The sequence below is a fragment of the Carettochelys insculpta genome, chromosome 1 (genome assembly GCF_033958435.1).
Source record: "Carettochelys insculpta isolate YL-2023 chromosome 1, ASM3395843v1, whole genome shotgun sequence".
Taxonomy (NCBI): Eukaryota; Metazoa; Chordata; order Testudines; family Carettochelyidae; genus Carettochelys; species Carettochelys insculpta.
In genome coordinates, this window is record NC_134137.1 from 185,295,193 (window position 1) to 185,308,448 (window position 13,256).

Consider the following 13,256-nt stretch of genomic DNA (forward strand, 5'->3'; position numbering starts at 1 on the left):
GGCCATGATTAGCGTATTAACTAAGCAGTTCCTGTCAGGTGGTTCAGGACGGTTACTTATTGCTAACTCCAACGGTAAAATAGTTAATAACCACATCTTTCCTGCAGTCAGACACCCATGGTTGGGCTGTACCAACTGACTCGGGCTGCGGGGCTGTTTAATTGTGGTGTAGGCATTTGTGCTAGAGGCCAGGCTCCTGGAGGCTACGAAATGGGAGGATCCTAGAGTTCAGGCTGCAGCCTGAGTCCAGAAGCCTACACTACAGTTAGACAGCCCCAGAGCCCAAGCCTCGTGAACCCAAGTCAGCTGAGACTGGTCCACTGAGAGAAATGTAACAAATAGAATTTAAACCTGGCTAAGCTGGAGACTCCCAACGCTCTCTACCTATCAGCTCTCTTTGCAGTCGTTGCCCAGATGCATAACCTGCAATATACCTGTCAAGGGATGTTCTTCCCAGTGGTTGCAAGAAGCAACTGTTGGGTGCTTTGTCTCACAATCTAAGTCTTCTGATGTGGGAAGTGCCAATGTGCAGATAGGCAGAGAAGTATGTTGAATTCAGAATTTTCTCCTGCTTTTCCTCCACAGCCCCGCCATGTGTTCAATATGCTGAAGAAGTATGTGCGTGCAGAGCAGAAGGACAGACAGCACACCCTGAAACACTTTGAACATGTCCGCATGGTGGATCCAAAGAAAGCTGCCCAGATAAGGTCTCAGGTAATAGTCAGGAAATGGAGTGAGCCATGTTTTGAACTTTTGCAAATCTGCCATCAGCAAATTTAAATTAACTTCTCTGTCCTGCATGTAAACTGTGATGCTATCTGTTAAATATTTGACTCCCCCTTTTACAGTTCTAAACACAAAGGGGTCTTGAAAGTTCTGACCAGGATTTCGGTTGCCATATGTAAGGGTGTTTTGGGGTGCCCATAAATATGGATTGTGCATTTTGCTTGCGTCTAACCCACTTTTTGGCTAAGATCACTCTATTCCAAAACACGCTGACTGCTGGATGTTTGTGCAATCTTTGATATGTTTATTTTGGGACAGTTTTCACAGCACATTACATAGAACAAAAAAAGAAAGCAACAGATCTTGGTGGTTTCAAGATGTCAATTAAACTTGTAGATACAGTGGCTGAACTTGGAAAATCTGTGCTGTAATCTGTAGAACCCCTTTGCCAATGCCATGTAATTGGAAATTCTGCCACAGCTGTGATTCTTGAATTGATAAGGCATTGCTAGCAGCCAAATTAAAGAGACACAATTCCATTTATGTCACGGTTTACAAATCCTGACTTGAACACTGATGCCAGATTTGGAAATCTCTGGAATCTGCAGTGTTCACCTTTAGCAAGCCCCTGAAAAAACTTTGAGAAGCATCCATCTTTTTGCCTTTAATGTGACCATTTGCATTAATATTTCGAATACATTAAAACTTGGATTGTGTGCAACTGAATTTGGAATATACAGGGCGTTGCTGAACAGGGAAGGATGGGAATTGACAAATAAGGAATTAGAGCAAGAAGTGCAGATGTATTTCTAAATGTATCTGCCCTGATCCCTGTGCTGTCTCAGTACAGCAGACCTGCATTTAGAGCCAGTGTGAGCGCTGAGATCTTTATGCTGAAGGATGTTTCCTTCTCTATGTTTTAGTGACTACTAGAGTTGGGCAGAAAATTGGTAGAGAGGTCTGCAGAATATTAATTTTGGGTGAAAAATTAAAAACAAAATATTCCAATTATGTAACACTACTGCAGTGCCTCATGGGCGTTGATTGGCTGCCTTATGTTCCTACTTTCCTTTATGGGGAAATTTCATGACATGCCATGGTCTAGCCCCTTGGTGGTGGGAGATGGTGCTTCATGGCAGTCCAGTGGCCATGGTGCACCATGAGGGACAAAGTCCCACTGAGAAGCCCCGTCCACAGCGAACACACAGACATGAAGTACCAGAACAGCTACCACAGCTGCATTTCTGATTGGAATCATTTTGACTCTTGAACAAATATATTTTGCTTTTGGAACTTTCACCATTTTTAACCAAAAAAATCAAAATTGTCCTCAGAAATCACTTCCCATGAAAGTGTTTGTTTAGTCAAAAATCTGATTTTCCATCAAAAAGCAGGATTTGATCAACTTTACTGTCAGTCCTTTTCTCATTCAGTCCTTGTTCACATGTTAAACAGGGACAAAGAGACTAGATGAAGGTGCAGGTTAGGGTGGGGGGAACACAAGAAGGTGCCAGACAGAAGAAACATTGCCAGAAAGACTGTTTCTGTGTCACCTACCAGAGACAGCTGAACTGTGCAGCAGATTTCATGACTGGAGAATTGCAGACCTCATGAGGCATACCTCAGTGTGTTTATACCTATTTCCTGTGAAAGTTGTCATGCTCTGCGTAATATATAAATCTGCAATGACAATTGTAGGTAGAGTGCTAGTGATTTCCCCTCAAGATGGTTCTTCTATTTCCGTAGGTTATGACACACCTACGTGTGATATACGAGCGCATGAACCAGTCTCTCTCCCTTCTTTACAACGTGCCAGCAGTTGCTGAGGAGATTCAAGACGAAGTGGGTAAGTTAACGTTTTTTTTTTTTGTGTAAGAATCATAATGATCTAGAAGGAAATTGGGTCTTAATGTTAAAATAGAAAAAGACATACAGTGCTCTCTTCTCTCTGTAGTGAGGACAACTAACAAATAAGAGGAGAAAGCAGTCAGTGTTTTAAAACTGTAAATGGGGACATTTGCAGGAGGGTTTCAGATATCTTTGATCTTGATTGATGAACTCTTGACTAGGATAAATCTTCCTGAGGAACAGAATGGAAAAAAATTATTCATATTTTGCTTGCACAATGGCCTCTCCCTCCAACATTGTGTTTTTCTCTGAAGTGTCTGTCTTTTCATATAGGACCCCTTTAATTATCACAGAACATATGCAATGATGTCATCACAATTTTTGTCTGACAGTATGTTAATTTACACTTGGAGCCCACATACTTCAAACATATCATAGACAGCTATGGACTCTTGTCACAATTAGATTTCAGAAGATAAGTCTTGATGAGCAAATCATATTTCTTCCTTTTGGATATTTAATTCAATGTGATAAGGTAATACAACATGGGAGTTTGAGAGTAGCAATGAAGCACACCACTACAGAGGTTCAGTCTAGTGATGTCAAACCTTAAAGTGCAAAGAATGAAGGAACTGGAGATGTGATTGGCTTACCCCACCCTCCATCACCTCAGGTGAAAGAAGTATTTCTGCTCGTGAAGAACTGAGGCAGGAGCCCTGTTTTGAGTACTGATCAGCTTAAAACCTGTACTGTGTCAAGTCTGTATTCAGAAAACATTTGTTTTACTCTTTGTAATTTTCCTAAACCCCAGCATAAAGAGTTGTAGAGTAGCTATGGAATATGTAAGGAAGTAAACTGTTAATAAGACTGCATATTGTATCAGTTCAGAGGGCAGAAATACTGTAGCTCCCATTAAAAAGACTAAGGTTTCATGAAAAACCTTTTGTGAAAAAGAATTGGCTTAGAAATCTGAGCCTGTGAATAAGTTTTATAATGTCCACATGTGAACTTATTCACACACACAATCTATCTGAATAATAGAGCATTTGAAAATTATCTCTGCAGCTGCAGAAGTGACTTGGGTGGTTGATTTATTTTATTTTATTTTAGCTCTCCGTATGATTATTGATCTACTTTTTCTAATTTGCAGACTACAGGCCTACTAAAGAAAGTTTATCAGTGGAAACCAGGTGTCCTTTTTTCATAAACATGAGAATATGTATCAGCAAGATTCAGCAGGGAGCTCTGTCATTAACTTAGGAATCCTTTGAGACTCTTACATTGATCCAAAAATTCTAACATAGTTCTATTGGTAATCCTGTATTGTGCCTGGGACACTGGCAGATGCACAGAGAATCTTCTGCTTAACAAGTGCCTTGCATGTTGAATAGTAACAGAGAGGAAGCCGTGCTAGTCTATACACTGTCGAAACAAAAAGCAGTCAAGTAGCACTTTAAAGACTAGCAAAATAGTTTGTTAGGTGAGCTTTTGTGGGAGAGACCCACTTCTTCAGACCATAGCTAGTTCTGGTCTGAAGAAGTGGGTGTGTCCCACAAAAGCTCACCTAATAAACTATTTTGCTAGTCTTTAAAGTGCTACTTGACTGCTTTTTGTTCTGCTTAACAGTATGTATAGAGCCCTACAAATTTGTGGATCAGATGTAGATACAAATGTCTGTATCTTCACAGGGTTCTTAAGTGTGCAGACCCTTACAGAGATTATTGCATACAGACAGAGAATCTAGCACTTTCATGTATAGCCTCTGTGTAAACCAAAATTCCTGAAATGGATTATGGGGAAGTCAGGAGAGTCTGAAGATATGTTGAAAAACATGAATGGGAAGTCTGAGAGAGAGAGAGATCTTCCTTGTCCCACTCCTTTGACATCTGTGCATTGCTTTCCCTGCATTGTTTGACTTCACTGGAGGAAAATTATATAGTTGAGGGTTACAAAATAAGAAATCCAGTTCTCAAGCAAAAGCCACGCAGCCTTATGCATATGGCAGTTTGTCATAAACACCCGCAGTGAAGAAGATAGCAGGAACTTATCTGTGGTACAGTCCACATGAGTTGTAGTCACTGTCCAGAGTAGTTTCTGATTAGTTCATCAGCATTTTTTGGTTTAAAAAAAAAAAAAAGAAATCCTTGCACATACAGATACGTAAAAGGTCTGTGCAGCCCTAGGGAACAGAGAGAGAGAGTTGTCTTTGGCATCCTTAGGTGCCTTACATACTTATTCTGGCTAGCTATACAGGCACATCTTATAAAAGCCAGTCTCAACAATAACAGCAAGAGCAGAGTTGGTATTGGTGATGGCTGATACTAGCCTTTGGTGTTAGGAAAATCAGTCTGTCTCAGAGACACAGCACAAGTGAGGATTAGAATCAAACTGTGTGTGTCTTGTGACGAAGCTGGGAGACATAGACAAGTTATTTCCCCAGGAAAATATGTCGGCCTCTCTGGATGCCAGTGATCTCTCAAAGGATATCTAGACAGCCCATGTTACAGTTCATACGTAGGTTTTGTGACTGCCACAGCCCACGTCATTCAGCACTGCTATTCAGAAATGCATTTGGTGCATATATGAGTGGCCTTGAGAACAGTACTATAACACTACAAATATGCAGAAGAGTAGATTATCTTAGTAGCTTGGCATTTTTATTCTCCTGATAAATTTCATGTAAAATGCAGTTTCTGTAAGACATCAGGCAGAGCAGTGATGGGGTGCAGAGAGGAGGTAGCAAAACCATCTTGACATATCTTTAAATCCTCATCTGATTATTTACCAGTATATGAAGCAACTTCTTCCCAGGAATGGTGCAGCAGGCATAGATTCTGAATCTTAGAATGGTGATGCTAGAATTCCTATTTATCAGTCAAATATGCCAAGGTCGGGCACAATTTTATTACTACAGGTTGAACCTCTCTTATCCGGCACCCTTGGGACCTCACTGGCACTGAACGAGAGAATTTGATGGACAATGTGAAGTCAGTATTGTTTAGCATGTTACCAACACGTCCACTGCTTATTGGGCTCTTAGAAGACATTTAGGGGTGAGCTACAGCTAAATAACAGCACAGAACACTGAGAGCCAGGACTGGTGGCTGTAAACTAACTCTGTGGGACCAAGGGAAACTTGCCCACACCCATGATAAGTGGTTGTCCAGCTAACTAGAATCATGCCAGAATATGGAGCCTGCTGAATGAGAGAGTTCTGTGTTAGAGAACCTGTACTACTGTATTCAGTTCTCAAAGCAGTCTCTCTGGTTCCCAACTGGTTGCCTTTTGGTGGAGTCAACAGGAAAATCTGCATCCTAGCCCGCTAAGGTAGCGCAACAGCTCCATTTTGAAACAATTGAGATGAAGGACTGGGTAAAGATGTTACGAACTATAGTTCATATTGCAGTTTCGGTGTGTGTTATCTATTTTTATGTTTACAGTATTCATCAGACTTATTAAATCACCTCTTTTGATCATCTGCAATTACGAATTCACTATAAAACTATATTCCTTTTCATTAACTTATCAGAGTCTTTTCACAATACTAAAGACAGGAAGATATATTTAACAAAGTGTGTGTATGTGTTTCAGACATTAACATCACAACTCTGCTGCTTCTTAATAGGCAGAGATAGTTGACAGGTGGAATGCCAATTACATATCACTTCAGGGTTTGTAAATTCTGTACATCATTAGGCACTTTTTAAGAGCTAAGGAGCCTGAGCTGTTTCATGTGTTTGGGGGCTCAGCTCTGTCTGCTGCTGATGAACTGTCTTTTGGGAGTTGAATTAAAAAAAAAAAAGATCTTAGGAAAGGTTTCTACTCTCATGCACTTCCTGCTTCTGACTCACTCTCATCTGATTTGTCATAGGAAAGGTGGCATAGAATGCTAGATTATGCAAAAGAAAGTATTAGCGCCCCCTGTTCAGACAGATGCTCTCAAACATTTACAGTACATTACTATATCCTCCCCATCTTTTGTAGATATGTGATGTATTGTGCCTTGCTAATTCCAGTTTTTCAGGTAGAAGCTCTTTCTTTTAACTATAAATCTCATAAATATTTACATGACTTTAGATAACAAAAGTAACCAGCAATCTGGAATCTGCAGATACTCTGAAAGGGATGGATGATTTTACACTTCAAAAGAAAAATTACAAATCTGGGAAAATATGGGACATACTCTGCTTTTTAACTTTCAGAGATGAACTGAACAGAAAGGTCTCATAAGGGTTATTTTACAATTTTTTTCCATTTGGCTTAAAAGAAAGCATCTGAAAACCACTCTTATTTAAAATTAGTATTTTCCTGTGAAGAAATGTGGGTCAAGCACTGATCTGGAGAATGGAAACTCAGGAGATGTAATGCTAACTCTCTTGGACTACAGATTTGGATAAGGCAGCACCCCTCAAACTCTGCCATTTAAATTCTTTCTCGGTTTCCTCACTTCTAGCCTAGGAGAATATATACTTTTTCCCTCAGGAGCACTTGGAGAATTAACTAGGTAATATTTATTAGTGTTTTCTAAACTAAGCGCTTGTTGTGATCAAAAGCCACTAATTAGAATACTAGCCAAAAGAATAAATCTAAGGACAGGCATATGGTGGATAAAGTATTTAAGAAAACAAGCTACAGTTTTGAGCAAGATATGTTGGACCCAGTTTCTAAAGTAAGCAGATGAGATTGTGTTGCATATATTTGCGCACCACTGTCTTCCATACGTAAACATAAGATTCAGTTCTTCATCGAGTGTCCCCGTGGGTGCTCCACAATAGGTGTCGGGCTCGCCCGGCGCCGCAGATCGGAAACTTTCCAGCAGTTTCTCCTGGATCGCGCATGCACCGGTACGCGCCGCTCCCCTGCGCATCCCCGGCCACGTGCGCGATCCGGTCCCCGCCAGTTCCTTCTCAGCCGCCATCGGCTGCAGACGGAATCCGCTCAGGCTACGGCCAGAGTCAGCTTAGTTAGAGTGTTTCGTGTAAATTGTTGGTTTTCTTCTTGCAAAAAAAAAAATATATATATATATATATATATATATATATATATAGTAAAAAGAGAGAGAGGAGCGGAGAAGACGCGGGGACGTGAAGACCAGTAGGCCTCCTGCCGCGGCGGGCTGGGGTCCACGAAAGGGGAACAGGCACGAATCTAGTGCTAAGTACCCTATTAACAGCTCAAAAGACTCACCGCGATGTCCTCTTCAGGATTCAAAAAGTGTGAGTCCTGCTGCGAAGCTATGCCGGCCTCCGATGGGCATCGTCAGTGCATTAGGTGCCTGGGGGAATCACACGTTACCCAGAAGTGTTCCCATTGTGCTAAGCTCACAGCCAGGGCCAGGAAAGACAGAGAAATGCAGCTGAAAATGCTGTTGTTTGATAAGGCTCTCCAGCCCGACTTGCCGGAGAGGCCTCAACCGGAGGGACCCCCTGGGCTCCATAAAAGGAAGGTGGCTTCCCTCACCCCCTCGGTGCAGAAACGGAGGAAGCTCTCTCCAGCCTGATCCCTGCCGGTGGTCACAGCGAGTGGGACGGGCGTAGCACACAGCCCTGAGCCGCATACCCAAACAAGCGGCAGCGCAGCAGCGCACGTGGCAGAGGCTGAGCCTCCGATTACTAAACAGCCGGCATGCGCAGCACTCAGAGCGGTGGCCAGGCAAGTGCTGGAACCGGCAGCACCGCCGCAGGCGGCACCGACCCCTGCGGCGCCAGCGGTGCAGGGCCAACAGGCACACAGCCTGCAGGCACCGGAGGACGTTATCTGCGTGGCATTGCAGCTGAGCGTGCTGAGTGCGGCGCCAACAGCGGGGCCGAAATCCCCAGCACGGGAGGGGGCGGTGCCAGCCCCACAGGGGAGGGGAAAAGCAAGAGTAAAAACCCGGCACCGCAGCCCCTCTCCGGACAGGGCTGCAATGCTACTGTCAACAAGCCCTCCCCTTATGCTGCACACGCCACCAAGATGATCTGGGTCTCTTCCAACCTATCCAGAGCCGCCTTCTCTGTTCCTCCAACCAGCATCACCATGGCTTGGGCCACCTTCGCCCTTTCTGGGATTGGATCCCTTGGAGTACTATCACAAACCAGTTTCACCACTGTCTGAATCATCATGGAGATCTCGCTCTCCCAGACATCAGGGGTACGCACCCCGAGAGTGGTCCAGGTCTCCATCCCCGGACCCGTGCCCATGCTGCCATGGTCGCTCTTACCATGCTGGACACAGACACCCCAGGCATACACCTAGGGGCAGGTCTCCCCCAGCTGTCCAATACCCCCGTGGACACTCCCGGCTGGGGACGGAAACACAGCTGTCTCAAGGGGAGTTAATTTTGGAACCCCAAGACTTCTTCGCAAGCCTCTAGTGAGCGGGTGTACCATCAACCACAGGAACCTGCGAGTTTGAGGGAGGCTTACCCAAGTGGTTCTTCCTTGTCCTTCCCTGATGAGGCTACGGCCCCCAGGGATGTTGCTCCCCCGGACGACCTCAAACAGTTTCAGGAGCTGTTTAAAAGGGTGGCTTTCACGCAAGGCATCCAAACAGCAGAGGTACAGGAGAAGCATCACAAATACCTGAAACATCTGAGACCCCCGGCTTCATCCAAAATCGCTATCCCACTCGACGAAGCCATCATGGAGTCAGCCACCACCATATGGCAGGCCCCGGCTTCCGCTCCACCTATAAACAAGAGAGTGGATAAGAAATACTTCGTCCCGGCGAAGGGCATGGAGTTCCTCTTTAGTCACCCACAACCAAATTCATTGGTGGTAGAATCGTCTCAGCAGAGATCAAAGACTTCTCAGTACAAATCGGGGGGTTCAGACAAAGATGCCAAGAAGCTAGAGCTGTTTGGCAGAAAGGTATGTTCCTCCTCCACCCTGCTGTTGAGAATGGCAAATTATGCAGCACATCTAGCGAACCATAACTTTGACCATTACTCCAGGCTTACTTCTCTCATGGATTCGCTTCCGGAAGATAAGAAGCCGGTGTTGAAGGCGATGTGCAAGAGGGCTACGCGGCTTCGAGGACAGGAGTCCAGATCGCCCGGGATGTGGCGGACACGGCGGTACGCTCAACGGCTACAGCAGTGGTCATGCGCAGAGAATCCTGGCTTCAGACATCGGGTATCCCGAGGGACCTGCAGGCGAAGATTGTTGATCTCCCCTTTGAAACAGAGAAGTTGTTTGCAGATTCAACCGATTCGGTCCTTCGCTCCAGTAAGGACTCCAGAGCTACACTTAGAACCCTGGGTATTTCTATCCCTCCATATAGGAAGAAAAAATATTACCCTCAGCAAAGACGATACCTGTACCGACCACAGCGTGCTCAGTACCAACGGGGCTACGACCAAGGGCAACATCAACAGCAGCAACAGTATAGAACTCCCAGGCGATGTTCTCAACAAAGCCGCGCATCCTCGGGGCAGGGCCAAAGGCAACAAGTTTGACGGGCATGTCGAGGGCTGCACTATCACTACCATCGTGCAATGCCATCCACAGCTAATGTTCCATCATTGCCTCCGACCGTTTCACCCCAATAGCAAAAGATCGCCACAGACAAATGGGTACTGGAGATCATAGCCACGGGTTACGCGATCCCCTTCCAGTCACTCCCACCGCCAAAACCTCCGCCCAGGCCCCACCTCAGGGACGCTTCCCACGAGGCAAGACTCAAACAGGAGGTGGACCATCTTATGTTCATAGGGGTGGTGGAAAGAGTGCCGGAGCGATTCCAGGGGAAAGGTTTTTATTGACGCTACTTCCTTACAGAGAAGAAAACAGGAGGCTGGAGACCCATCTTAGATCTTCGGGGCCTCAACTGGTACTTGCGCAAACAGCGTTTTCGGATGCTCACGGCACTGGACGATGGAGATTGGTTCGCAGCCCTCGACTTACAAGATGCGTATTTTCATGTAACAATCCGCCCGGCACACAGACACTTCCTCCGTTTTATGGTCGGCAAGGAGCATTTCCAGTACAAGGTTCTTCCGTTCGGCCTCTCCTCGTCCCCCAGAGTCTTTACCAAAACCCTGGCAGTGGTGTCAGCCTACCTGCACAGACGGGTTATTTATATTCCCATACCTGGACGACTGCCTAGTGGAAGGGGCCTCGAAGGCAGAGGTACTCCGCATGATACGTGTTACAGCAGACGCGTTTTCTTCGCTGGGTCTGGTCATCAACCTCGCGAAGTCAAAGACCAACCCCACACAAGACACAGAGTTTATAGGGGCACGTATAAACTCTATTACAGCAAGGGTCTATCTACCCTATGCCCGCATTCGTGCCATCAGTTCGCTGGTGCAAGTCATCACATACAGCCCCATGGTGCCGGTCTTAACGTGCTTGCAGCTGCTAGGCCACATGGCGGCGGCAACGTTTGTGGTGCAGAACGCCAGATTGCATATGCGCAGCCTGCAACATTGGCTGGCGAGCATCTACAAGCCGGCATCCCACACAGTCCACAGGGTGGTGTCGCCCACGACAGAGGTGCGCAGATCCCTGCAGTGGTGGGTAAACCCCAAGAACATGCTAACAGGGGTACCCTTCCACCAACCACAAATCTCTATTTTCCTTTCTACCGACGCTTCCCACATAGGATGGGGAGCACACATCGGCGGCAAGGTAACGCAAGGACTATGGTCCCCTACGGAACAGTCACTGCACATAAATATACTGGAGCTCAGAGCAGTGTTCAACACCTGCAAACACTTTCGAGACCACATACGAGGCAAAGTAGTCGGGATCAATACAGACAATACCTCCACCATGTTTTATATAAATCGACAAAGAGGAGCTCAATCCCGTGCCCTATGTGTGGAAGCAGTCCAGCTGTGGAACTGGTGCATCGCCAACAATATAACCTTGAAAGCCTTGTATTTGCCAGGCGCTCACAATGTGAAAGCAGACCAGCTGAGCAGGCGCTTTGCACTCAGGCACGAATGGCAGATCCACTCCGATCTGCTACGACCGATCTTTCACACTTGGGGGTTTCCTCAGATAGATCTGTTTGCCACTCAGCACAACAAGAAGTGCCCCCAGTACTGCTCCAGGGCAGGATTGGGGTGGGGGTCCCTGGGGGACGCATTCACGATTTCATGGAAGGGCCCCCTACTTTACACGTTTCCCCCCACAGTGCTCATCCACAAGATCTTGCAGAAAGCCAGAAGGGAGAGAGCCCACATGATTCTAGTAGTCCCAACGTGGGATCGACAGCAATGGTTCCCCTTGCTTCTGCGCATGTCGGACCGCCCACCGCTCCCCCTTCCGGTGGCGCCGGCCCTACTCACGCAGGCCCAGGGGTCCATAGTGCACCCACACCCTCAAGGCCTGCACCTACAAGCATGGCTAATTCTTGGCTCAGCTCTCTAGAAAGCACATGTACGGAGGGAGTACAACAAGTCCTGGAGAGTAGCCGAAGGACCTCCACCAGGAAGACCTACAAGCAGAAATGGACTCGATTCACTGCATGGTGTTCTGCCAAGCAGCTAGCTCCCCTTGACGTTCCTATACCTGTCATACTAGAATACGTATTGCACCTCAAGAGGGGCGGGCTTTCCCTTTCCTCTCTAAAGATCCACCTCGCCGCTATATCTGCTTTTCGGCATGAAGAGGAGGGGCCCACGGTATTTGCCCATCCTATTGTTACCAGGTTCCTGAAGGGGCTGGTAAAACTGTACCCCCCTCGGAAACCGCTTCCACCATCATGGAGCTTGGACCTGGTGCTCAGCGTGCTAACGGGCCCACCATTTGAACCCTTAGCCATGGTTCCCCTACGTCTCCTTACGATAAAAACAACCTTCCTCCTTGCAATTACGTCAGCTCGCAGGGTCAGTGAGCTCGCAGCAGTTACGGCAACGCCGCCCTGCACAGTATTCTCAAAGGAGGCGGTAACTTTACGGCTGCACCCAGCCTTTGTTCCGAAAGTTTCTTCAGCGTTCCACCTTAATGAACCCATAGTTTTACCCTCGTTTTACCTGAAGCCTCACAGCTCCAGCAAGGAGGCATGCCTACATCTCCTGGACGTGAAGAGGGCGTTGGCCTTCTACATAGACAGAACTAAGTCCTTCCGGAAAACGGACAGACTTCTAGTCTCTCTCGCTCCCAGGTCAAAAGGAGAGGGTCTCTCTTCACAGAGAATCTCGAAGCACATTGTGTCCTGTATAAAAATGTGCTACGAGCTTCGAAAGACTCCTTTGCTGGCCCCACCTAGGGCTCACTCCACCAGGGCGGTGGCAGCATCAACAGCCTTCTTCAAGGGCATCGACTTGAAAGACATCTGTAGAGCGGCGACCTGGTCATCCTACGACACCTTCGCCAAGCATTATGCCCTACATCGGGTATTCCAAGAGGATACCCGCCTCTCGACAGCGGTCCTTTCGGGGGCAACCTGCACATAACCCGATTACCCACCTCCTTACTTGGGTTACTGCTGGGTAGTCACCTATCGTGGAGCACCCACGGGGACACTCGATGAAGAAAGAGATGTTACTCACCGTAGTAACGATGGTTCTTCGAGGTGTGTCCCCGTGGGTGCTCCACCACCTGCCCATCCTCCCCACTTCTGATCTCTGTTTAGTGTTTCTCAGGAGCGTCCGAGGCGGTTGGTCAAGGAACTGGCAGGGACTGGATTGCGCGCGTGGCCAGGGATGCGCAGGGGAGCGGCGCATGCTGGCGCATGCACGATCCATGAGA

General features: G+C 46.7%; 1 protein-coding gene across 4 annotated transcripts in view; it reads left to right on the plus strand.

Annotated features, from left to right (window-relative positions):
- The window catches only part of APP (amyloid beta precursor protein), a 364,206-nt gene that overhangs the window by 280,287 nt on the left and 70,663 nt on the right, over window positions 1-13,256 (plus strand). For all 4 annotated transcript variants that reach the window (XM_074997342.1, XM_074997353.1, XM_074997321.1 and 1 more), the window contains 2 exons: window positions 586-714; window positions 2,473-2,572. In XM_074997342.1, the coding sequence (XP_074853443.1) occupies window positions 586-714; window positions 2,473-2,572 (229 nt within the window). The remainder of the gene's footprint in view (window positions 1-585; window positions 715-2,472; window positions 2,573-13,256) is intronic.